This window comes from Hevea brasiliensis, chromosome 2, assembly GCF_030052815.1.
Source record: "Hevea brasiliensis isolate MT/VB/25A 57/8 chromosome 2, ASM3005281v1, whole genome shotgun sequence".
Classification (NCBI taxonomy): domain Eukaryota; kingdom Viridiplantae; phylum Streptophyta; class Magnoliopsida; order Malpighiales; family Euphorbiaceae; genus Hevea; species Hevea brasiliensis.
Window position 1 is genome coordinate 40,295,908 of NC_079494.1, and position 25,843 is coordinate 40,321,750.

A 25,843-nucleotide genomic window follows, 5' to 3' on the forward strand; every position below is an offset into this window, starting at 1 on the left:
TGAGTTTTTGTGAAGGGAAGCTAGGGTTTTGAGGTGGTTTGGTGGGCTAACCAAAGCTTGGTGAAGCTTTAATGGTGCAAGGGAGAGGGAGCTGGTTCGGCTGGAAGAAAAAGGAAGAAGCAATCTGATTTTTTTTCTTTCATTTCTACCCATTTAATTCTTTTTAAGTGAGTTATAGCCATGTGTCACAATGTGATTGGGTGGGAGTATTTTAATGACATCATAATGATGTGAAAATTCCAAATTTCCTTCATTTTCTTTCCTTTTCTTTTCTACTCATTTTCAATTAAATTTTCAATCATCCTTGATGATGAAATGACCAAAATGCCCTCCGTTTGGCTTATCGAGCCAAAATTGTCTGTACCGATCTCAAAAATTTTATAAGTATTTTCTTAGCATTCTAATGCCATCGAAACCTCAATGACTCTTCCCTGGAGTCCCAAAAATTATTTCATGAATTTTCTTCTAGGTTTAGAGCTTTTAGCTGTGAAGACCGCAACTTCGCTCTAGGTTACCCATCACTAGGGTACCGGCTCATTTAACTTAGTTGTATTTTATTTCTAAAAGTTTTCCTAAATTTTTCTTATTATTATTTGAGTTATTTATGACTCCTCACTTTAATCTAAATATTTTTCCAGACGTTCTATCTATCCGGACCGACATCGATCAACGGAACAGTAGAATGTACGGAATTGCTACAGTGAGGGTGTTACAAAAAATGTGAAGATATTCAACCGAGCTAACATGAGGAAGCTGAGCAAGTATAACCACCACTTCAAAGATTTAGTAAAGTATCTAAATCCAAGGTATTACGTTAAGTCTGGTTATGCTAGAGTAATAAGTTTACGATGTAACATCCTCATTTACGTAGTCCATGCGTTCTACTGTACCGACGGCCAATGCCTGCCCGGACAGTCAGGAATGCTTGGAACTATACTATTAATGGTACATAAAGTGAAATAACAATATATTATGAACTCTTAATGGTACATAGCATGAAATAATAAAACTATAAGTGCTTAATAATACTAATTTGCCCAAAGTGTACCTAGACTTATATATATAGTTGGATCGATTGGTATACCAATTAGGTACTACAGATAGTAGTACTGCCTACATGAATAATCATTGATTGACAAAATGTGTTTGATATGATTTTTGACTGCTGGCCTTGTGCCTGATAGACAGTTGTATACAGGCTATTATATGCCTGCCCATTGGCCTTGTGACTGACATAACAGATGACATGACAGATGCCATTGTGCATAACTTTATTTCTGGCTTTACAAGCCTGACAGCTGGCCTCATGCCTGACAGATGTATACAGGATAAACATATGACTGTCTAACCCGTATGCTCATGTGTATTCAGCATTATAGTTTGTTATAAGTTTCTTGGGCACAAATATACAGATATGATATGAAATATACAGATATGACATGAAATATACCAATATGACAGAAAATACATTGATATGATTCTAAAGACTCTAACATAAGTTTAAAAAAACAAAGAATGAAATAAATACACAGAAAAGATACTACTAAATAATTTATTTCCAAAGTGCAGTAAAATATGCAAATGACCTAGAATTGCAAAAGTTTACATAGAATTATTATTTATAATTATTTAGTTAAATTTCTTTAAGATTATGCACCACTACGCAATTTGCTTAGCGCGTTGGATTTTCCATCGCTTAGGTACTGGAGACCGCATACGCACCGCTATAGCGAGAGTCGCCACAAGAGTACTCGATTACTGATTGTCCAAATCACTCTGATCTAGAGTCCAGAGTCACCTCATCAGTTATAATATTTTGGTAGGGTCCATGTATAGACTAGTATTTTTGTACATTTAATTATAGTTGATGATGTAATAAATTGTATTGATATTTTTGAGACTGTAAAAAAAAAAAAAAAAAAAAAAAAGATTATAAACTTTTGTGTATAATTTCCATATGAATGAATGAAAAATATTATTTTCTTGAAATTGAATGAACAGATATGATATAATATGTTATATGACAAGATGAATAAAACATATATGATATGAAATTATTTTTGACAGGTAACTATTGGAACCCGCCAGATGCCAATAAACAGAGGAGGCTCTGCCCGGGTTTCCACAGAGATAAATTGTGATAGAAAAGAAAATATATTTCCATATTTTTTCTACAAAGTTTAAAAATTGACAATAGACACGACAGGATAAGATAAGGTACTCAGGCAACGAATGTGGCACACCTTGCTCGGCTACACTGTAAACGAGTAAGGAGTGTTACATACGAAGCCTACTACCTTCGAAGAAGCATATAAAAACAACTTGGTGTGAGAAAGGAGAATCGAGGTTTAGAAGAAGTATTGAAGAAATCCTCATGACCTCTCCATCTTTAGAATCTTTTTCATGTTACAAGAAAATTTTAGGCAAGCACAACACTGAAAGAACGTAGGGTAGGAATCTATAACTAACTTGGAAGGACTTTACATCAATCAATAAGAAGCATTTGGTAGCTTCTCATCACCAACTCAAATTTGTGAACAACATTGATTGTCGACTTATAAGATTGCTGATCTACTATTTGTATTGTAATACCCTCACTGTATCCATTCCGTACATTCTACTGTTCCGGTGACCCATATCGGTCCGGATAGCTAGAACATCTAGAAAAATATTTAAACTAAAGTGAGAAACCATAATTAACTCTAATATTAATAAAAAAAAATTTAGAAAAAATTTTTGAAATGAAATACAATCAAGTTAAATGAGCCGATGCCCTAGCGATGGGTAACCCAGTGGGAAGTTCTGGTTCTCACAACTAGGAGCCTTAGAATAGGGAGAAAATTCATAAAATAATTTTTGGGACTCCAGAGAAGAGTCATTGAGGGTTCTATGGCATTAAAATGCCAAGAAAAGGCTTAGAAAAATTTTTCAATCGGTACAGACGATTTTGGCTCAATAAGCCAAACGGAGGGCATTTTGGTCATTTTGTTTTCAGAGATGATTTTTGGCCGACTTGTCCAGTTAAGTAAATAATTATTATGACATAAAATGTGAATAAATATTACTAGAAGTGTAATTAAAAATGAGAAATGAAAATAAGAAAATAAAGTAAAAAGAAAATGGAATTAAATTGGATTTATGACATAGGATGACATCATTAAAAAGCTTCCCACCAATTAGAAATTGACAAACCAATTAAAATGAGATAAATATAACTAAAATGAATTAAAAAAAAAAACACAAAATCTACTACATCTTCTTTATTTTCAGCCAGCTCCCTTCCTCTCTCTTCTCTCACCATTGTTAATCAACATTTCTCACTAAAATTCCTTGATAAACCACCATAAGATTTCAATCTTGCTTCATAAAACCTCTTCCTCACACCTTAAGCAACATCTAACCAGCAAAAAGAAAGGGAAAAAGAGAAGATTTGGAGCTTTTGAAAACTATTACAAGAGGTAAGTGCTCTTAACTTTAAGATTTAGTGTTTAAATTGTGTGGATTAGTTGAATTGAGTTGTAAATATGAAGAAGAATTGAAGAAATCATGGGTAATGGCTAAAAAAGAAATTTGGCCAGCTTGGAAGCAAGGGAAATTTCTATGTTTTATTTAGTTTAAACTTACCTCCTAATGCTATTTAACATGTATATGCATGAATTTTTAATGGGAGTAGCATGTGTGGCAAGATTAAGAGAATTGGAGAGTTAGGGTTTAGGGGTAATTAGAGTTTTGTTCAACTGATGGTGAACCAGTGTTATAAGAGTCAATTAGTGACCATTTGAATGTGTGTGAGGAGGAAATGAAGTGAGTTGTGGCTTGGTATTTGAGTTTGGGTGAGCTGCCTTGGCTGACCTGCAGGACTGAGTGTGAGTCTAGCAGGTTTAGGCAGCTATAAATGAAGTTGTAGAGATTCAATTGGTGCAAAGCTAATTAGACATGAAACTATACACATAATGGCACCACTTTAGTGAAGAAACCCTACCCAGAAAACCAAACTAAGTTAACCTAAAAATTACCCTAATTCGGGTGACTTGCATTCTGCCTGGGCAAAATGACCAAATGAACAGTATTATTCATTTGGTCATAACTCAGTGTAGAAAGGTACAATTGACCTGAAATTTTACCAGCAGAAAGCTGAGACATAAACCTACTGTAACACGCCGAACCTCCGAGTTTTGAATAGTACCATTTTGATCCGTGACTAGTATTATTCAAAGACACCTTAAGGACCAAAAATAAATAGAAAATTAATTGAGATAGACACAATAAAAATTCAAGTGAGCCAAAAACATAAGGACTCACCGGGTATATTGTAAAAGAGGGATTATGACCTGATAAGGGGCATTTTGGTTAATTAACTTTAAGAGTTGATTTTTGACCAAAATGTCAATTTAATTAAATGAAAATAAAATATTGAATTATGAAGAAATATTGAGGGAAAAATTAGAGTAAAAATGGAAAGAAAATAAAAGAGGCAAAAATCTAGAATTTAAATTCCATTTTTGACCTAATTAAAATTAATGACTTATAGGCTTTTGACAATTAAACTTAATTATTTAATTAAAAAGGAATAAATAAGTATAAAAGAAGACAAGTCTCCTTCTTTCCCTTTTTTCATGCCACCACCCATCTTCCCTCTCGCTCTCTTTTTTTTTCTCTTCTTCTCCAATCTTCTTCCACCATTGTTTTCCCTTCCAAATCTTGATTCACTTCAATTCCCTTCATAAATTCCATAGCCCATTAAAAGAAAACATCAAAGAGATCTTTGATTGAGAGATTAAAAACAAAAAGAGTAAGATTTGGAAGAGATTGGAAGTGGAAAAAATCATCAAGTGAGGTAAGCTCTCTCCTTCATGCTTGATTAACCAAATATGATTTGAATCAAGTTTGGGTGTGATGAATTTACATGACAAAGCATGAAATTTCATAAGAAAATGAAAGAAAACATGTATGGAATCTAAACTAGGGTTTTGGACAAATTGGAGAAAAATTAGAGTTTGATATCTTTGAATGAAATTTATGATGAGATTAAGCTTAGTTGAAGTAGTATAGATGATTGGGGCAAAGAAATTGCATGAAATGTATATAAATTTAATTATGGGAGATTAGGGTTCATGGGAAAATTGGAGTTTTGGTGCTAGAGAGTGAAATTGTTGTGTGTAGTATTAAATTATGGTCATTTGAGGTTTATTTAGTTTGAATTGTCATTGGGTTGATGAATGGAGGTAATGAAATGGTAGGATTAGGGAAAATTGCAAACTTTGGTGTTTGAAAATTGTGGGTTTTGTGCTTCGAAGTACCATTGATGAGTCAATGCTAAATTATAGTCATTTTGAGTGAATTAAATGTGAATTGAGTTTGGTTAGTGGGAATAATTGAAGAAATGAAAAATTTGAACCTAGGGCAGAATTTGAGCTAAATAACTCCAATTCGTGTGAAACCAATTGGAAATGAAACGTAAGATATAGGACTAGAATTTTTGTGAAGATACCCTGCCCCGAAAATGACCTTAAGCTATCCGAAATGACCCTTGAACTTAGAGACAAAATTCTGGAACCTGCAGAATTTGACCATATGAATAGTAAATTTTGCATGGCCATAACTCTCTCTAGGAAACTCCGATTTAGGCGATTCTTAAACCGATGGAAACCTAAGACATATTAAAACATTTCATATGGAGAACTTGAGGCCAAATTATGGACTTAACCCAATTAAATTGCTGAGCAAAGTTGAATCACTGAATCTGCAAAACTGCAGATTTACCATATGAATAGTAAAATTTGCATGGCCATAACTCTCTCTAGAAAACTCTGATTTAGGAGATTCTTGAACCAATGGAAACCTAAGACATAGTAGAACATTTTGTATGAAGAACATTAGACCAAATTATGGACTTAACTTAATCAAATTGTTGAACGAAGTTGGATTGATAAATCTGCTAGAACTGAATCTGCAGGATGAATAGTGACATAAATAGTAATTGTATTTTGGTCATAACTTGAGCTACGCAGCTCCAAATTAGGCGATTCAAAAAGAAAAATAAAGTTAAGACCTAAATGAACAATTTTCATGAAGAACACCTCACCAAATTATGATCGAAACTAGGTAAAAATTTGGTTCAAAGATTAGGGCACCAAGCTGTCCCAAAACCAAAATATTCTAAAATTTTCAAAGCTAACTTGAAATGCATTAGACATGCATGTAATGAGTTCTTGGCAGCAATTGAGATTGGTATTGGGCTATTCTATTTGTGTATTTTCAGTAGAAAAAGAAGTTGGAACGGACAAGGAGAAGTAGGTAACAAGGAAGGAGAATTATTGAAGGTTTGTGCACAACTAACCTTTTCTTCATTTTTAAACTTGTAAATTGCTTGGAATGTGTTAAATTGAATAAGTTTGCTTTGAACAAGTTTACTTTGACTGAAATATGATTTTTCTCTTGCATTTAAGAAATTTGGGTGTTGCCACCTTTATATGGATATTATGATGAATTTAAATGTGTTTATTGGTTTATAAATGTGATTGTTGAGTGGGAAATTTTTGGAAACTGTTTTGAAACCATAGTTAGCATGACAGTCCCTTTCGGAACTCCCCAGTAGTAACGGCTACTTGGGGTTGATAATTGATATTGATTACGTCTCCCATTAATAACGGTTAGTGGGGTAAGACTACATGAGTACTCATTAGCTAGCTAGCCCTTCCCTCATTAATAATGGTTAGTGAAGTTGAGATTGCTTTGTCGTGCTGTACAACATGGCACTAATCGTGAAATTTTGTGTCATGGCCTAAACTGTGTGTTGATGTTGGCAACACTAATACTTTGTGAATTGTGATTTATGAAGTGTGATTTCTCATTTGAAATGTTATTCCAATAAATGGCCTTTATGGACTTAGAACTATTGTGAAGTTTTCATGCTTAAGAAAAATGTGATTTATTATGCTTTGACAAATTGTGTTTTACCTTAAGTTTTAAAGTTATTAGTTGTGCACCACTGAGTGATATGCTCAGCGATAGCTTCTTTATGCTGTCGCAGGTAAGGGAAAGGAGAAGGCTGCCAAATGAGAGACTTGAAAGTAGTATTTCGGTATTATTTGTGGGTATTTACGTTAGGTATGCCCTTGTGATTTCTTTGGATGTATTTTGTACCTATATGTATGGATGAATAGATATTGAGCAGTTTGTATTAAAAAACACTGCATTACTAAAGTATTTTGAGTTTGTAACTATTTGTATTATATTTTAAAGCTTATGGAAATGTAACTTTTGCAATATTTAGTCTATCATTATTTCTAATGAATGTTTACATTGAATTTTAACTATTCCTATGCAGTTTTCCGTAAAAGAATTGATAAAATCAAAAGATATAATTTGTTTAAAATCCCTTGTAGCATAACTAATGGGTTATCGATAGGTATAGTTCGGTAATTCATTAGGTATGCTACTGGAACATGCCATGCCTTACAAGGGATAAGGTGTGACATGTTTTAGTGGTATCAGAGCTTTGGTTTTCATACAAGTTTTGAAATTGCATGTTTGAAAATTTTTTATAAGTACAACTGCTCAACTGTCATTAATTGATACATATAGTGCATTACATCATAAATATGGACTAATGGAGGGAAATCTCCTTGTGTTGGTTGTCCAGGGAGTAGAATTCTTTGTAATTTAGTATGGAAGAGGGGGATCACACAGTAGACCAATCAGTAACAGCTGAGGTACAGGGGGAAGCCACAGCTCCTCAGAATGCCAGTGGATCGGCTGCACCTATCCCACCCATGCAGTTTCCTGCTCAGTTCGCTCGGCAGATGGCTGCACTATTTCAGCAAATGGCTGACAATATACTAGTCCAAGCTCCTATGCAAGCACCTCCAGTGCAACCACCATTCCCAGCCAGAAAATATGACAAGTTAATGAAGTATTGGGCAATAGAGTTCAAGGGTACAATGGACCCTTTGGAAGCTGAGTAATGGTTAGAATGGATGGAGAGGGTCTTCAAGAAATTACACTGCACAGATGAGTTGAAGTTTGAATATTCAATTTCCCTGCTGCATGGAGATGCATATGAGTGGTGGAAGACCATTCCCCATAGTTTGGCTGAGCTGCCAGTGCTGACATGGGATGACTTTCTAAGGGAGTTTAGACAGAAGTATGTTCCTGATACCTATGTGGATATGAAGCTACAGGAGTTTCTCAGTTTGAAGCAAGGGAACAAGACTGTAGCCGAGTATGAGAGAGACTTTTCCCGCCTCAGCCACTATGTTGGGAGCCTACTCACTACCAGTAGAGACAGATGCAAACGGTTTGAGGCCGGTTTGAGGCCTAGTTTGAGATTGCAAGTGGTTGGGTTTTGATATGACAACTTCTCTGGGTTGACATCACTGGCCCTTGAATTGGAAAGGATAGAACTGGAAGGGGCATCTGAGAAGGTAACCACTTAAAAAGAGAAGAGCAGTAAGCTTACAGGTCAGAGTCCAAGTAACAATTCGGGTAAGAGGAAAGCCTTTGGGGGACCAAGTAACAGAGGATCTAGTAGGGGAAGATTCTCAGGGCAGAGGCCACCTAAATCTGAACAGTAGACATCTAGGGGTTCCTTTCCTGCTCGTACCTGTGAAACCTGTGGTAGGAATCATGGAGGAGTATGTTATAAGGCCATAGGAGCCTGTTACAACTGTGGTGGAAGTGGGCATTTTCCTAGAGATTGCACTAGTGCTCGCAGGTCTGGGCCGCCTACCACCACTGAGGGATCTGTTCAAGGTTCTGTTTCCATAGGACAACAGACAACTAGTAGAGGCTGAGGTAGGGGTAGAGGTAACACTTCTGGTAGCTAGGCCACAGCGAGCCAACCAGAGCAGAGTGGTGCATCAGCCAGGGTGTACACCATGCGCCAGAGGGATGAAGCTGAGACATCAGATGTTGTGGCTGGGTTGTGGTTGGTACTTTCTCCATCTTTGGTAGAGATGTATATGTGCTATTTGACCCTGGTTCTACACATTCTTATGCTAGTGCCAGTATTGCATGTTCTATTGCCATTCCTTGCTTGAAAATGGATTATGATATGCTAGTGACTAGTCCTTTAGGACAAGAGGTTAAGGTGAACAAATTGTATAAAGATTGTCCTTTGGTGATCTAAGGACATACATTCTTGTCAGACTTAATTGACATGCCCTTCTGAGATTATGATATCATCTTGGGCATGGATTGGTTAGCCAGGCATCACGCCATGATCGACTGTAGACTGAAGACAGTCACTTTTGGTCTTCCCGAGTATGCAGACGTAGTGATACACGGGGAGAGGCAGTTATTACCATCCAATATCATTTCAGCTGCACTTGCTAGAAAGATGATTAGAAAGGGGTGTGAAGCTTATCTAGCTTATGTGATAGACACCCAGGTGGAGAGTCCAGATCTTAAAGATATTCCTATGGTATGGGGTTTTCCGGATGTCTTTCCGGAAGAATTGCCTAGATTGCCTCCGGAAAGAGAGGTGCAGTTTGAAATTGAGATTATGCTTGGTGTGGAGCCAATCTCCATCACTCCTTATCGGATGGCACCTACTGAGTTGATAGAGTTGAAGATGCAATTGCAGGAATTGTTAGATAAGGGTTTCATCCGCCCTAACGTGTCACCTTAGGAAGCACCAGTATTATTTGTGAAGAAAAAGGATGGTACTCTCTGCCTATGCATAGACTACAGACAGTTGAATAAGGTGACCATAAAGAATAGATATCCTCTGCCATGGATCGATGATTTGTTTGATCAGTTAAAAGATGCAATTGTATTCTCCAAAATTGACTTGAGATCAGGCTACTACCAGTTGAGGGTGCAGGAGCAAAGTATTCCTAAAACTGCCTTTAGGACTCAATATGGCCACTATGAGTTCTTGGTAATGCCATTCGGGTTGACTAATGCTCCAGCTGCTTTTATGGGCCTAATGAACACTATCTTCAGGCCATATTTGGACCAGTTTATTATGATGTTCATTGATGATATTTTGGTGTACTCAAAGAATGTAGAGGAACACGATAAGCACTTGAGGATAGTATTGCAGACTTTGAGGGAGAAGCAGTTGTATGCCAAACTATCGAAATGTGAGTTTTGGCTAAAGGAGATTTCATTTTTGGGACATATTGTATCTGCAGAAGGTATCCAGGTGGATCCAAGCAAAGTTTAAGCCATTCTTAATTGGAAGCCATCCAAAAATGTCATGAAAGTTCAGAGTTTCCTTAGTTTGGCCGGGGCATTATTGAAGGTTTGTGAAGGGATTCTCCATGCTAGCATCTCCACTGACCAAGCTACTTAGGAAGGATGTAAAATTTCAGTGGACTGATCGATGCCAGGAAATTTTTGATGAGTTAAAGAGGCATTTAACTGAAGCTCCAGTCTTAACCTTGCCCACTTTGGGTAAGGAGTATACCATATACAGTGATGCTTCTCATAACGGATTAGGCTGTGTGTTGATGCAAGATAGAAACGTCATTGCCTATACTTCACGCCAGCTTAAATCGCATGAGAGGAATTATCCTACACATGACGTGGAGCTAGCAGCCATTGTCTTTGCCTTGAAGATCTAGAGATATTACTTGTATGGAGAGAGATGTTATATATACACAGATCATAAAAGTTTAAAATACTTGGGCACACAGAAGGAGTTAAATTTGAGGCAGAGGAGATGGTTAGAGCTAATAAAAGATTATGATTGCTTGATAGACTATCAGCCTGAAAAGGCAAATGTTGTAATTGATGCTTTAAGTCGCGAGACTATGGCTGGTTTGAGGGTTTCTCCTTTGTCCATGGTGCATGAATTAAGGGCATTGCATGCTAATTTGGAGATTAATGAAAATGGGCAGATGGTAGCTACTTGGCAAGTGAAGCCATTGTTGGCAGAAAAAATTAAAGCAGTTGCATAGAAGGATGATAAGTATGTGAAGTTGATGGAAGAGGCTCGAGATGGCAAGAAACCAGAATTATCAGTAAATTATGAGGGCTTGTTGTTATATAAGGGCAGAATGTGCATTCTTGAGAATGTTGAACTAAGGTAGACCATTTTAAAGGAAGCACATGATTCACCTTTTGCAATGCACGCCGGTGGAACCAAAATGTACAAAAGTGTGAAAGAGCACTATTGGTGGAGAGAAATGAAGAAAGACATTGCAGAATATGTTGCCAAATGCCTAACTTGTCAGCGAGCAAAGGCAAAACACCAAGTGCCTGTAGGGTTGCTACAGCCATTGCCAATTCCCGAGTGGAAATGGGAAAGAATCACTATGGATTTCTTGACAAAACTTCCACGTACACAAAAGAATCATGATGCAGTTTGGGTTATTGTTGATAGATTGACCAAGTCTGCACACTTTTTGCCAGTGAGGATGGATTACAGCCTGGAAAGATTGGCCAAACTGTACATTGATGATGTTGTAAGGTTACATGGAGTGCCAGTGTCCAGGAGGCTACATGGGAGCGTGAGGCGGACATGAGGAGACAGCACCCACAGTTATTCAGAGATTGAGACCAGGTAAATTTCGATGACAAAATTTATTTTTAAGGAGGGGAGAATTGTAACACCCCGAACCTCCGAGTTATGAATAGTAACATTTTTTGTCTGTGACTAGTACTATTCAAAGACACCTTAAGGACAAAAAATAAATAGAAAATTAATTGAGATAGACACAATAAAAAATCAAGTGACCAAAAAATATAGGGACTCAACGAGTATATTGTAAAAGAGGGATTATGACCCGATAAGGGGCATTTTGGTCAATTCACTTTAAGAGTTGATTTTTGACCAAAATGTCAATTTAATTAAATGAAAATAAAATATTGAATTATGAAAAAATATTGAGGGAAAAATTAGAGTAAAAGTGGAAAGAAAATAAAAGAGGTAAAAATCTAGAATTTAAATTCCATTTTTTACCTAATTAAAATTAATGACTTATAGGCTTTTGACAATTAAACTTAATTATTTAATTAAAAAGAAATAAATAAGTATAAAAGAAGACGAGTTTCCTTCTTTCCCTTCTTCCATGCCATCACCCATCTTCCCTCTCCCTCTCTTTTCTTTTCTCTTCTTCTCCAATCTTTTTCCACCATTGTTTTCCCTTCCAAATCTTGATTCACTTCAATTCCCTTCATAAATTCCATAGCCCACTAAAAGAAAACATCAAAGAGATCTTTGATTGAGAGATTAAAAACAAGAAGAGCAAGATTTGGAAGAGATTGGAAGTGGAAAAAATCATCAAGTGAGGTAAGCTCTCTCTTTCATGCTTGATTGACCAAATATGCTTTGAATCAAGTTTGGGTGTGATGAATTTACATGAGAAAGCATGATATTTCATAAGAAAATGAAAGAAAACATTTATGAAATCTAAACTAGGGTTTTGGCCAAATTAGAGAAAAGTTAGGGTTTGATGTCTTTGAATGAAATTTATGATTAGATTAAACTTAGTTGAAGTAGTATACATGATTAGGGCAAAGAAATTGCATGAAATATATATAAATTTAATTATGGGAGATTAAGGTTCATGGGAAAATGGGTGTTTTGGTGCTAGAGAGTGAAATTGGTGTGTGTAGTATTAAATTATGGTCATTTGCGGTTTATTTAGTTTGAATTGACATTGGGTTGATGAATGGAGGTAATGAAATGGTAGGATTAGGGAAAATTGAAAACTTTGGTATTTGAAAATTGTGGGGTTTGTGCTAGGAAGTACCATTGATGTGTCAATGCTAAATTATAGTCATTTTGGGTGAATTAAATGTGAATTGAGGTTGGTTAGTGGGAATAATTAAAGAAATGAAAAATTTGAACCTAGGGCAGAATTTGCACACTGAGTTTAGTGTGTTTGACAGCCCATAAATTGAGCTACACAACTCCAATTGGTGTGAAACCAATTGGAAATGAAACTTAAGACATAGGGCTAGAATTTTTGTGAAGATACCCTACCCCGAAAATGACCTTAAGCTATCCGAAATGAGCTTTGAACTTAGAGACAAAATTCTGGAACCTGCAGAATTTGACCATATGAACAGTAAAATTTGCATGGCCATAACTCTCCCTAAAAAACTCCAATTTAGGCGATTCTTGAACCGATGGAAACTTAAGACGTAGTAGAACATTTCATATGGAGAACTTGAGGCCAAATTATGGACTTAACCCAATCAAATTGCTGAGCAAATTTGAATCACTGAATCTGTAGAATTGCAGATTTATCATATAAATAGTAAACTTTGCATGGCCATAACTCTCTCTAGAAAACTCTGATTTAGGAGATTCTTGAACCGATGGAAACCTAAGACATATTAGAACATTTCGTATGAAGAACATTAGACCAAATTATGGACTTAACTTGATCAAATTGTTGAACAAAGTTGGATCGATAAATCTGCCAGAACTGAATCTGCAGGATGAACAGTGACATAAATAGTAACTGTATTTTGGTCATAACTTGAGCTACATAGCTCCGAATTAGGCAATTCAAAAAGAAAAATAAAGTTAAGACCTAAATGAACAATTTTCATGAAGAACACCTCACCAAATTATGATCAAAACTAGGTAAAAATTGGGTTCAAAAATTGGGGCACTAAGCTGTCCCAAAATCAAAATATTCTAAAATTTTCAAAGCTAACTTGGGATACATTAGACATGCATGTAATGAGTTCTTAGCAGCAATTGAGATTGGTATTGAGGTATTTTATTTGTGTATTTTTAGTAGAAAAAGAATTTAGAACGGACAAGCAAAAGTAGGTAACAAGGAAGGAGAATTATTGAAGGTTTGTGCACAACTAACCTTTTCTTTATTTTTAAACTTGTAAATTGCTTGGAATGTGTTAAATTGAATGAGATTTCTTTGAACAAGTTTACTTTGACTGAAATATGATTTTTCTCTTACATTTAAGAAATTTGGGTGTTACCACCTTTATATGGATATTATGATGAATTTAAATGTGTTTATTGGTTTATAAATGTGATTGTTAAGTGGAAAATTTTTGGAAACTGTTTTGAAACCACAGTTAGCATGACAACCCCTTTCAAAACTTTCCAGTAGTAACGGCTACTTGGGTTTGATAATTGATATTGATTATGTCTTCCATTAATAACGGTTAGTGGGGTAAGACTACATGAGTATTCATTAGCTAGCTAGCCCTTCCCTCATTAATAACGGTTAGTGAGGTTGAGATTGCTTTGTCATGGTGTACAACACGGCACTGATCGTGAAATTTTGTGTCATGGCCTAAACTGTGTATTGATGTTGGCAACACTAATGCTTTGTGAATTGTGATTTATGAAGTGTGATTTCTCATTTGAAATGTTATTCCAATAAATGGCCTTTATGGACTTAGAACTATTGTGAAGTTTTCATACTTAAGAAAAATGTAATTTATTATGCTTTGAAAAATTGTGTTTTACCTTAAGTTTTAAAGTTATTAGTTGTGCACCACTGAGTGATATACTCAGCGATAGCTTCTTTATGCTGTCGCAGGTAAGAGAAAGGAGAAGGCTGCTGAGTGAGAGACTTGAAAGCAGCATTTTGGTATTGTTTGTGGGTATTTACGTTAGGTATACCCTTGTGATTCCTTTGGATGTATTTTGTACCTATATGTATGGATGTACGGATATTGAGTAGTTTGTATTAAAAAGTATTGCATTACTAAAGTATTTTGAGTTTGCAACTATTTGTATTGTATTTTGAAGCTTATGGAAATGTAACTTTTGCAATATTTAGTCTATCATTATTTCCAATGAATGTTTACATTGAATTTTAACTATTCCCATGCAGTTTTCCACAAAAGAATTGATAAGATCAAAATATATAATTTGTTTAAAATCCCTTGTAGCATAACTAATGGGTTATCGGTAGGTGTAGTTCGGTAATTCATTAGGTATGCTATGGGAATATGCCATGCCTTACAAGGGATAAGGTGTAACACCTACAACTTTTATGAAGAAACAAAACCCAAATTTTAATCATAACATGTTCAAAAACTGACCTGCAGTCAATGCACAAAACTTGCAGAATTGGTTCTGCCCAGAAAAATCTAGAAAATTGCAATCCGGCCAGTTATGATTTTTAGGCCATAACTTGAGCTACAAAACTCCAAATGGAGTGATTCAAAAAATTAATGTAACTAGACACAATAAGGAACAACTTTCATGGAGACAACTTTGCCAAAATCCTACTGTACAAATGACTAATGGAACAGTAAATATAATGCTTAAAATCTGAAAATTGTGAATAACTAACACTAAGCTTTGAAATGGTATTGGCAACCAATACCAACAACTTTAGAATGCAAAATGTGGTATGTTGGGGATATTAAAACCAATATACCTATTGTCTATGAAAAAGTCAATATTTTAGTTGACTAATAAAATGAATAGTAACCTTATATGTAAAATACAAATATTCAAGAAATGATTTTATAATATGCCCTAGTAGGCTTAATATGATTGAGTTGGATAGGTTGGCATGCCAATAGGGTTCTGATAGCAGTACTGCGTATGATGTATGGCTTCATTGCCATTCTGTGATGATAGCCTATGGCTATACTGATTATGATGTTATACTTGGCTTTATGGCTTATTGCTTTTATGGCTTATTAGCCATTCTGTTTGCACACCGGGAGACACATTCTGACCGATGGTGTGACGGCCCAAGGTACCTGGCATCTAGTGCTAGTTTACCCATTTATCAAGTCCGGTCAATTTGTATAGGTTACTTGGGTATGGAAAAATATAATTGTAATTGAATTTATTATTAAATGGGTATACTGATTATGATGTTATACTTGGCTTTATGCCTTATTGCTTTTATGGCTTATTAGCCATTCTATTTGCACATTAGGAGACACATTCTGACCGATGGTGTGACGGCCCGAGGTACCTGGTATCCAGTGCTAGTTTACCCATTTATCAAGTCCGGTCAATTTGTATAGGTTACTTGGATATGGAAAAATATAATTGTAATTGAATTGATTATTAAAGAAAATAAGGAAATGAAATATCAAGATAAAGATCAAGAATGATTACAATAAAATAAAGAAGCTCAAAATCATCAAGAAAACAATTAACAAAATGCATGAAAAAGTTAACATCATAAAATGCAGTTAGCCTTCGACTAAACAATAAGTTAGTAATTATTCATTTCTTATGAACATAATAACTAGGAAATTATTATATTTATTTGCATATTATATTTTCTTGTATTATTGGCACCACTAAGCTTTATGCTTAGCGCGTCGCTTTTGCAAGGTGTAGGTGCTGAAGATTTGGACAGAGAGCCCAGTAGACCACAGACTGGGTAAGGCCATTCACAGTTCTGCATAGTATCTGTGTCACCTCACAGGCTACAGTGCATTGGTAGGACACTAGGTCCAATTTTGTATTTTGTGATTTTTGTAAGTTTTGTAATTAAACTCTTATTTTATCATGTATATTTGAAACTTATGTAATATAATTTTACATTAATATAAGTATTTGTAACTTTATGTTTATAAATAACATATGAGAATTTATTTATGATTTGAGCCTAATGATGATGTGAAATGAATGAATGACAAATGGAGAAATTGTTAAGAAATTATTGTAAATTGATGTGATATAAATGGAGTTTAATAATGATTGGAAATTATTGAAAGTGTTTTTTATAGGTTTCAAAAAACTGTTTTATCCATTTTTATCCGGCACTTCTCCGGATTTTTTATAAAATTTTTGGAACCCCAAATGAATTTATAATTTCAATAAATGAATTGAATGAGTTAAATTTCACAAAACTTCATATTCACGAAAAAATAAATTAAGGAAAAATAAAAGCAATTGAAATAAAATATGATATTTGGGTATACTGTGTGGCATATCTTACTTGGATACACTATAAACGGATAAGGAGTGTCACATATATAAATAAGAAGTGTGTGAAGATTTTGTGTGCAAAAGGCAACCAGGTGTGAGTAAATTGAGAGAAACGCTTAAGTGTGTGAGTAGACCCAGCCATTGGCCGGTTTTAACCGTGAACTGGACTAAGAATGACTTAGGTCAAACCATGGACTGGACTGGGTCAAAGATTTAAGTCCTTGAATTGACCTGAAAATGGGGGTGTGAGGGCTGGTTACGGTCCTCCTTGGGTGAACCAAGATTGGAATCTGCTTGTTCGAACTGATGATTGCAGTCCTGTTTTAGCTCATCTTAACTTTTCTTTTTTTAAAAAAAAAAAATAAATTGATCAATCAGGAGGCAACACTTGGCGCCCTTGTTGCCTTGAGCCAACGATCCAAACCATTGGCCCAGCCAATGATTTTTGCCTTTTTGCTTTTTTTTTTTTATGAAAAGACAAAAATGTCCCTTCCAACAAAAAAAATAATACTTACGTTTTAGGGAAAATTTGGTCTTACTGAAATTGATTTATATTTAATTATCAACGAAATTTGAATTGGTGACTGTGATGATATCATTTTGAATACTTAAATAGTGGAGGCGGTATGAACCACATTTTCTAGTATTGTCAAAATTGGTAAAAGAATCATTGGCAATTCCCCAGTTTCAATGGTAGTAATAGAACAATTATTTAGTGCAAGTGGCGAATACTAGATGAAAAATGTTCTGCTACGATTCCCCAAACTTTAGAGAAGCAAACTTGTTTAGATAATTGGATAAGAGCTGATAATGGTCAACAAGAACAAGTAATAAAGATCACAAAAGAGCAATTTACAAGCACGGGGGCATCTGGAGGGGCCAAATTAGTGGGGATCATTTGTAGTTAAGGTAAGCAAACTATGAAGGTTTTTGATTTGTTTAGCCCTAAGAAAAAAACGTAAGTAGCTTAGTAGTCATATAATCAAGTTCATGCCCCTTTTTTCTTTTTTTTTTGCTTGTACAAATATATAGCATTTACTTTTGCTTAATATGTAAACCAAAATACTTGTTATTATTTTCTTCAATTTGTGTATATGAGTATCATTTCAATTTTCTCCATTTTTATTTTACAGTTTATTGTAACAAATTTATATATCAATAAAAAAGAAAGATTATTTTTTATTTGTAATTTTCTTAAATTTAAATTTTTCAAAAATGTTGATTCAAAATTCATATTGAAAACGAAATCGGCTTGAACTGTATTGAATTAGGGTCTGTATTGAATTGTATTCAAGAATGTGTATACGAGTGAGTGTGTGACTGCCTCTCATGAAAAAAAAAAGTGAGTGGTGTCTTTTATGTGCACGTGAGTGAGTGAACAAGTAAGTGGCAATGTACAATGGTGAGATACACCAAATTAGGGAGAGATTATATGGTAATCTTGCTATTCCATGTAAGATTAATATATTGAATGGCAAATCAATTAAAAATTGACACACAATTATAATAGGTAATTATTATTCAAAAGGAAAAAAAACTGTCTTGACACATAGGAAAAACTGAATATTATGGAACCCACTCATACTTATTTGTATGATTCTAAAGTAGAGTGAGTGGGTTGTAAAATTTCTGCTTAGTCCCTCTTACTAAAAATTTTCTTCACTCAAATCCATTTTAGCTTTGAGCTTCCTATTTCTCTTTGCTTCTATTTTCTCAACACCCAAAAGGTGGCAAGTTCAGAATTCTATATTTTTGTGGGCAGGAAAAAAAGAAAAAAACAAACAACTTAGTCGAAATAGTTAAGGTGTTTAGCGAAGACGTGTAGGAAAGCGAGTTCTCATGCCAAACACCATGAGCAACAACATAATTTACACTATTTACTTGTTCTATAGGCAATGGTTCCAATTGTATATTTTTATTTTGTCAATATCTCTATGGAAACTTGCTCAATTCCTTAATGTGCAGGTCAAGTTTCCTGGACAAAAAGTAAAAACCCACATCAGAGATATAGAGGAGAGAGGAGAAAAAAATGAAAAAGAAAAATACAATCAACTTATCAATGAAATAGTTACAATTAGGCGGCTGCTACCAACCAATTACTATATCTTTAACATAATAATACAAACATGCATGTGAGGAGATGATTATATAAGGTTCCATGTTTAGCAGAAATTAGCAGCCAATATATGTAGCCCTGAAAATTAGAAATTAATTAGGTAAAATTATTTCAATATATATGTGAAGAATATGTTGTTTAGGTCCAGTAGTTATCATCCATCTTGCAAATTAATCTCCATTGGCTTGGCTGCTATATTGCCATTCTTGTACGCTTTCATCTAGCCCACCAAACTGTGGTAGTGGCGAGTGGCGACCAAGTAAAGAGATTATAAAGAGAAGAATAGTGCAAAGAATGCTTTATCTCCAGTTTAAGGAAGCTAAAGCCTAAAGCCCAACATTTTCTTTGTAAGCGAACACATAACATACATATTTATATATATTTTCACATTCTCTTCAAATTTCTTTCTCAACGAGATATAAAACTTCGCTTATAATTGCTTATATTTAATTAATAATTAATCAATAGTAACAAGGGCCTTACCATGCCGCCTCGAGGGGTGCAACTCACTATTCAAGATCGTCATGTAAATCAAGTTTGCTTAGTCTTAATTAATTTCTTCTCTTACAATTAAATATTATTTTTTTACTGCTTTATATATAAGGGAAAAATGAAAATTTCTAATTAGAATTTTGATTTCTTGTGCAGGTGATGATGGATAATGGAATACTACAAGTCACTCTTTCAAATCCAGAAGGAATTGTCACCGGCATACGTTATAATGGCATCGACAATTTGCTTGAAGTTCTCAATGATGAATCTAATAGAGGGTAATGGCATACGTTACAGTGGCATCATGTTCTTTTTCTTGTGCTTTTATTTCCTTTAAAGTTTTTTTTTTTTTTTCTTTTTAAAGAGAGAGATGAGTTTGTTATAGTTGAGAAGGATCATGAATGATTTGTAATAGGGATTTGATTAATGTAAGATGATAATTAATTAAATTAAGTATAGCTTTCTAAATTTTATATGGACAATCGTCAATAGTTATATATTGGTTTAATGAGCATTAAATTATTAATTCAATATAATGCAAAAATTGTAGGTATTGGGACCTTGTATGGAGCACACCAGGGACTACGGGAACAACTGGGATTTTTGACGTGTATGTTTTTTCTCTTTTCTTGTCTAATTCTTTTAAATAAAATGATCTGATTTATAATAAAAAAGATCAAAACATGGACGTGTGATAAAAGAGTCATCCTCTTGGCATATATTTCCTCAAGAATTGAAGAAAATTTTAAATGCTTAATGCTAAAAATGAAGGTGCGATTATGTTGGAATGTGGACATTCCCACACATGGTGGGACGAAAGGAAAATGGGGAGTTTTATGTGTTATGCATCAAAATCAAGTTGGCCAATAATGAAGTGTTGATCCAATCCCCTAATCCCTAACCCCAGAATGTCTAACAGATTAGCATTTACAGGATTAAAGGAACAAGTTTTGAGGTGATAGTAGAAAGCGAAGAACAAGTGGAGCTCTCATTCACACGATCATGGGATCCCTCTCAGGAAGGCAAGCTTGTTCCCTTAAAGATAGACAAAAGGTCAGCACTTCTCCTGCGATATAATTTATTATTTCCTTGGAAATTAATCCCATCCTATACATGCTCTTTTTGACAATATAAATAATTATTTCCCTTTACTTTTTAGGTTTGTAATGCTTCGTGGCTGCTCAGGCTTCTACTCCTATGCCATCTATGAGCACTTGCAAGAATGGCCTGGTTTCAACCTTGGGGAGACCAGAATTGCTTTCAAACTTAGAAAAGACAAGTAATAATAATTTTTCTTCTTTTCATTTCCTGTTTCACATTGATAAAATTAACTTTCAGCTTCATTTGAGTGGATAATTATACATATAGGTTTCATTACATGGCCGTAGCAGACAATAGACAAAGGTACATGCCCTTACCTGACGACCGTTTGTCGCCAAGAGGGCTGGCCTTGACCTATCCTGAGGCAGTGTTGCTTGTGAATCCTGTTGAGCCTGAGTTCAAAGGAGAGGTTGATGACAAGTATCAATATTCATCTGAAAACAAAGACAATCGGGTGCATGGCTGGATTTGCATGGATCCACCTGTGGGGTTCTGGAAAATCACTCCTAGCAATGAGTTTCGAACCGGTGGACCCCTCAAACAGAACTTGACCTCCCATGTTGGTCCCACCACCCTCGCAGTAAGTGCTAATTTTCATATTAATAAGGCTGAATTTCTCAATTTTTAATTTGATGGGTTATAAATGTTATGATCAGGTGTTTCTCAGTGCACATTACTCTGGAGAAGATTTGGTTCCAAAATTTGAAGCCGGTGAGGCCTGGAAGAAAGTGTTTGGTCCAGTTTTTATGTATTTTAATTCTGCCATGGTTGGAGATGAGCCGCTTTCGCTTTGGGAGGATGCTAAAAAGCAGGTTACATATATATACATATTTAATTCTATATTAATTTAGAGATTAAAAAGGTGCTTGATTATTATTTTTTAGTGAATGAAAACTAATGTATTAATTACAAGAGAACTTAGAAATTCAGAATGATTAATTCAGATGGAGATTGAAGTCCAAAGTTGGCCCTATAGTTTCCCAGCCTCCGAAGATTACCAAAAGTCAGATCAACGAGGGAATGTGAGTGGTAGACTACTAGTGAAAGACAGGTACCATTTTTTTTTTTTTTTAAATTGTTTTGAATATGTGAATTTAGTGTTAGCAGAGTTGAATGACAAAAAATGGTTCATATAGTGGACTCCAGTTAATTTGGAATTAACACATGATTATAAATGCTGTATTGCAAGTTAATTAACTTAAAATAACAACGGTGTAGGTTTGTTAGCGATGACTACATATCAGCAAATGGGGCTTATGTTGGATTGGCCCCACCAGGTGATGTTGGATCCTGGCAAAGGGAATGCAAGGTGATCATCGCATAATTAAATTGCCTATTTTTCTTTACAACTTAAAAACTAACAAGCATGCATTCTTTTATAGGATTACCAATTCTGGAGTAAAGCAGATGAGAATGGGTATTTTTCAATTAATGAGATACGAACTGGCAACTACAATCTTTATGCTTGGGTTCCTGGTTTTATCGGTGATTATCGATATGATGTTGTCATTACCATTACCTCTGGTATTAATCAATTAAATTTTCATTTTGAAATTATAATAGCTTCCTGTTCTACTTCATTTTATATAATAATTAATTCAATTAGCATCATTTGTCATATAGGTTGTGATATTGATACGGGTGATCTTGTGTTTGATCCTCCAAGAGATGGCCCCACATTGTGGGAAATAGGAATTCCTGATCGTTCTGCTGCAGAGTTTTATATTCCTGATCCAAATCCTTTGTATATCAATAAACTCTATGTTAATCATCCTGACAGGTTAGCCATCTTATCAAATTTCTTCCTCTACTTTTTTTTAAGGAAAAAAAAATGTTTCAAGATTTCAATTCTTATATTACGTTAAGAGACAATCTCTCGAATATTAAATTATTAGCCCAATACTCTTAATTTTCCAATTTCAAGATTTTGGGGTTAATCATAACTAATGGCTCGGATCATGCTTCTATTTTTGGAAATAATGCAGGTTTAGGCAATACGGATTGTGGGAAAAATATGCTGAATTATATCCCAACGGAGACTTAGTTTACACCGTTGGCGCTAGCGATTATACTAAAGATTGGTTCTTTGCCCAGGTTACCAGGTTTATTTCATTTTCATTATTACTCTTATCAGTCCCCATCAATTGTTAGAGAAGAATAAAGTTTAATCATATGCTATTAGAGTACAAATGCCTTGACCTAATAGCAAGGTGAGACTTGCTAGGACAGAGCCAGTGCCAGATTCTAATCTCACTAATATAATCTCCTAAAATTAATCTTTACCTGTCCCACAGATGTTGACTTTTTACAATGTACCTTCTTAATCAATCACATTGCAGGAAAAAAGATGACAATACATACCAGAGAACAACATGGCAAATTAAGTTCAAACTCGACAGTGTTGATCAAAATGGCATTTATAAATTGCGAGTCGCACTTGCATCTGCAAGCGTTTCTGAATTGCAGGTACATAGAAGTCATTTTTTTTTTAATTATTTAAACGTCACATTATTCCTAGTCTAAAAAAATAGATCACATTGATATTAACTGTTATGCACTGCAAGTCGTATAGGTTGAATCATGTGAGGATGGGCCACATAGGTAGAACTTACCCTAAAAATCGGCTTGCAAGGGAATAATGCCTAGGAACTTATTAACCTCTTACCAAAATTATTCCTTAGCAATGTGGCATCATAATAATACCCTATGCTTGAAGAATCAACATCCTTGTTAGTTACGGCTAGCACCTCACACATTGGACCGCCCGTCCTTGCACAATAGGTTTAGGCCATCACTCCGTGAGCCACCACTCAATGGGTCACCACTCCAAGTGTCGGGTATTGCAAAATGGGGCAAGCTCTGATATCAATTGATGTGAACTATTGTGCACCATGAGTCGCAGAGGTTGAACCATGTGAAGATAAGTCACCTAGGTAGAACTCACCCCCGAAAATGGGCTTACAAGGGAAGGATATCTAAGGACTTATTAACCTTTTACCAAAATTGTTATTTAGCGATGTGGAATCATAACACATGCACAATTGAATTTTATCTTAATGATATTAAATTATTTTGACAACTATGAAATCTAAAATTTGCCTTCCAATCGAAATCATATGACAAAAAAATATATTCATCAAAGGATTTGCAAAATAAGAAAATATCACTTTATGGCTAGATATTAAAATTCAAGCCCTTAACAAGATGGAGCAAAATTCCAGTTATTCATAAAAAATTATATTATTATGCTATTGAATTTTAACTTAATGGTATTAAAGTCATCCCTAAATGTATGAGGTCTCGAATTCTGAGCTTCAGGAGGAATCAATTATATAAAATAAATACTGTATTATTACAAATTAAATTTGTTTTGATGTGAAGGTTCGGGTTAACGACCCAAAAGCGAATCTTGTATTTTCAAGTGGATTGATAGGAAAGGATAATTCAATAGCGAGACATGGAATTCATGGACTCTACTGGCTATATAATATAGATGTAGGAGGTGCTCGACTTGTTCAAGGAGATAATACGTTGTTTCTCACACAACCAAGAAGCACCAGCCCTTTTCAGGGGATTATGTATGATTACATTCGTTTTGAAGGACCTTCAGCTTCATCAATTTAGTGCTATTGGATTTTCTACTTAATTCCCTTTTTTGCTTATTTTTTATTTTGATATTGATTTTCTTTTAGTGTATGCATGTGAGCTATCTAATTAGTTAATTTTGTTCTAAATCATAAAACTTTATGCTAAATCAATTACTCATTTCATTTTTTTATTATTGTAACTATTCATGTTTTATATTTAGATTATTTGCGGAAATAAATATATATCATGAATTTTTTTAACTCATGATCCCATCTGAGATTGACAACATAGTAAATAGATTACATAGCTTAAACTAGCTAGGTTGGGGAAATTAAGGTCAGAGAAAATACCTTTTTTTTAAATAAATGTATTAATTAGAGAGTTTTAAAAAATATTTTAAAATTAAATGTGATAACTATTAGTCATTATAGCATTAAAGTGACAAAACAACTTTTACAAATTGTTTTTTAATTTCAATATCTAAAATTGTGTTTTGACCCTTAACGGCTCAAACTACAATGCAAAACATGCACTAAGACGCATATATCTACATTTTGTGTCATCTAATTACCCGATTTATCTTCATATTTATCACAACTCAACTATAGCCGGTTTAGCTGAAAAGAGGAAGACGGATGGCCTCAATCACCTTTACAAACATACTGATCTCTACCAATTTACTGATAAGAATTATTAATTTAAACTACAAAAGCAAGAATTAATCCTAGAGTTTTGTTAAATGTTTGGCAGAGTTTCCTTTGTAACTAAACCTAACCTCCTTGCAAATAAACACAATAAAAAGCAACAACACCACAACAAAAATCGAGACATTGGACAAATACCAAAACGCACTACCCGAGGATAACGCTGAAACTAGAAATAATGAATTACAGAAAAAGACGAACAAGGAACCTATACTTGTGGTTGAGGTCATGTGACGTGAGGAGAAAGATCATCTACTAGGATTGCATAAAGTACACCAGGTAATTCCCATGAAAAATGGTGGAGTTACATCGATCTCACTTAAGTACCATATCCTTAAAAGCAATTTCTAGACATGCAATTTATACAACTTAATAGAATTGAGTCCACTGGTAAGTACTGTCTTCCCATAATACTACCATGGTATTAAATATTTATGCCACAAAGGTATATATAGACAGGAGTCATCATCCTGATAATAGTCGAGACATATTCATTATTTTTTCTATGGGACATCTAATTGAGGCATCATTTTCCAAAGGGACAATAGAAGGGACTTGATTGATGCACTCATTTCTAATAGGGTCATGGATGGCAATTTACTCCTTGTAGAAGTTCCACAACCGTCATCACCATAGCCCAATGTCTAGGTTTGGGATAGTGGGTATATAAGGAAAAGGTATTAGGCACCCTTTATGCCTGGTCTAACCTCATTAATTCAAATGCCAGTCCTCTACTAATATTTTCAAAAGTCTTGTTTATTATTCCTTTATCAAACTTCTTACTTAAAAATACAATTTCTAAACCTACACGCATAAGTAATTCAAATAGGAATTGTTGTTTACAAATAATTTTCATGTACAAGTATTGCCTATCTACAGGATTGCTAAATTAAATTAACCAAAATTTATCGAACGACTCAAATTAATTTAATATTGACAATTTAACTTGCAAACAACCCTAAGTTTCTAATTAACCTATTTTATTTATTTACCAAATTA

General features: G+C 34.6%; 1 protein-coding gene across 2 annotated transcripts; it reads left to right on the top strand.

Annotated features, from left to right (window-relative positions):
* Positions 1-19,279: 19,279 nt before the first annotated feature.
* Positions 19,280-24,374, top strand: LOC110639381 (rhamnogalacturonate lyase B). Of its 2 annotated transcripts, XM_021790403.2 has the most exons (14): positions 19,280-19,485; positions 19,608-19,729; positions 20,002-20,061; positions 20,385-20,504; positions 20,611-20,730; positions 20,820-21,132; positions 21,209-21,364; positions 21,497-21,603; positions 21,771-21,861; positions 21,935-22,076; positions 22,176-22,332; positions 22,538-22,654; positions 22,892-23,018; positions 23,934-24,371. In XM_021790403.2, exons 1-14 carry the CDS (start codon positions 19,444-19,446, stop codon positions 24,174-24,176), a joined length of 1,917 nt encoding a protein of 638 aa, XP_021646095.2. In that variant the 5' UTR covers positions 19,280-19,443; the 3' UTR covers positions 24,177-24,371. The 2 variants fall into 2 exon arrangements, with proteins under 2 accessions (XP_021646095.2, XP_021646024.2); XM_021790332.2 differs by having other exon boundaries at positions 21,935-22,332; positions 23,934-24,374.
* Positions 24,375-25,843: the final 1,469 nt, after the last annotated feature.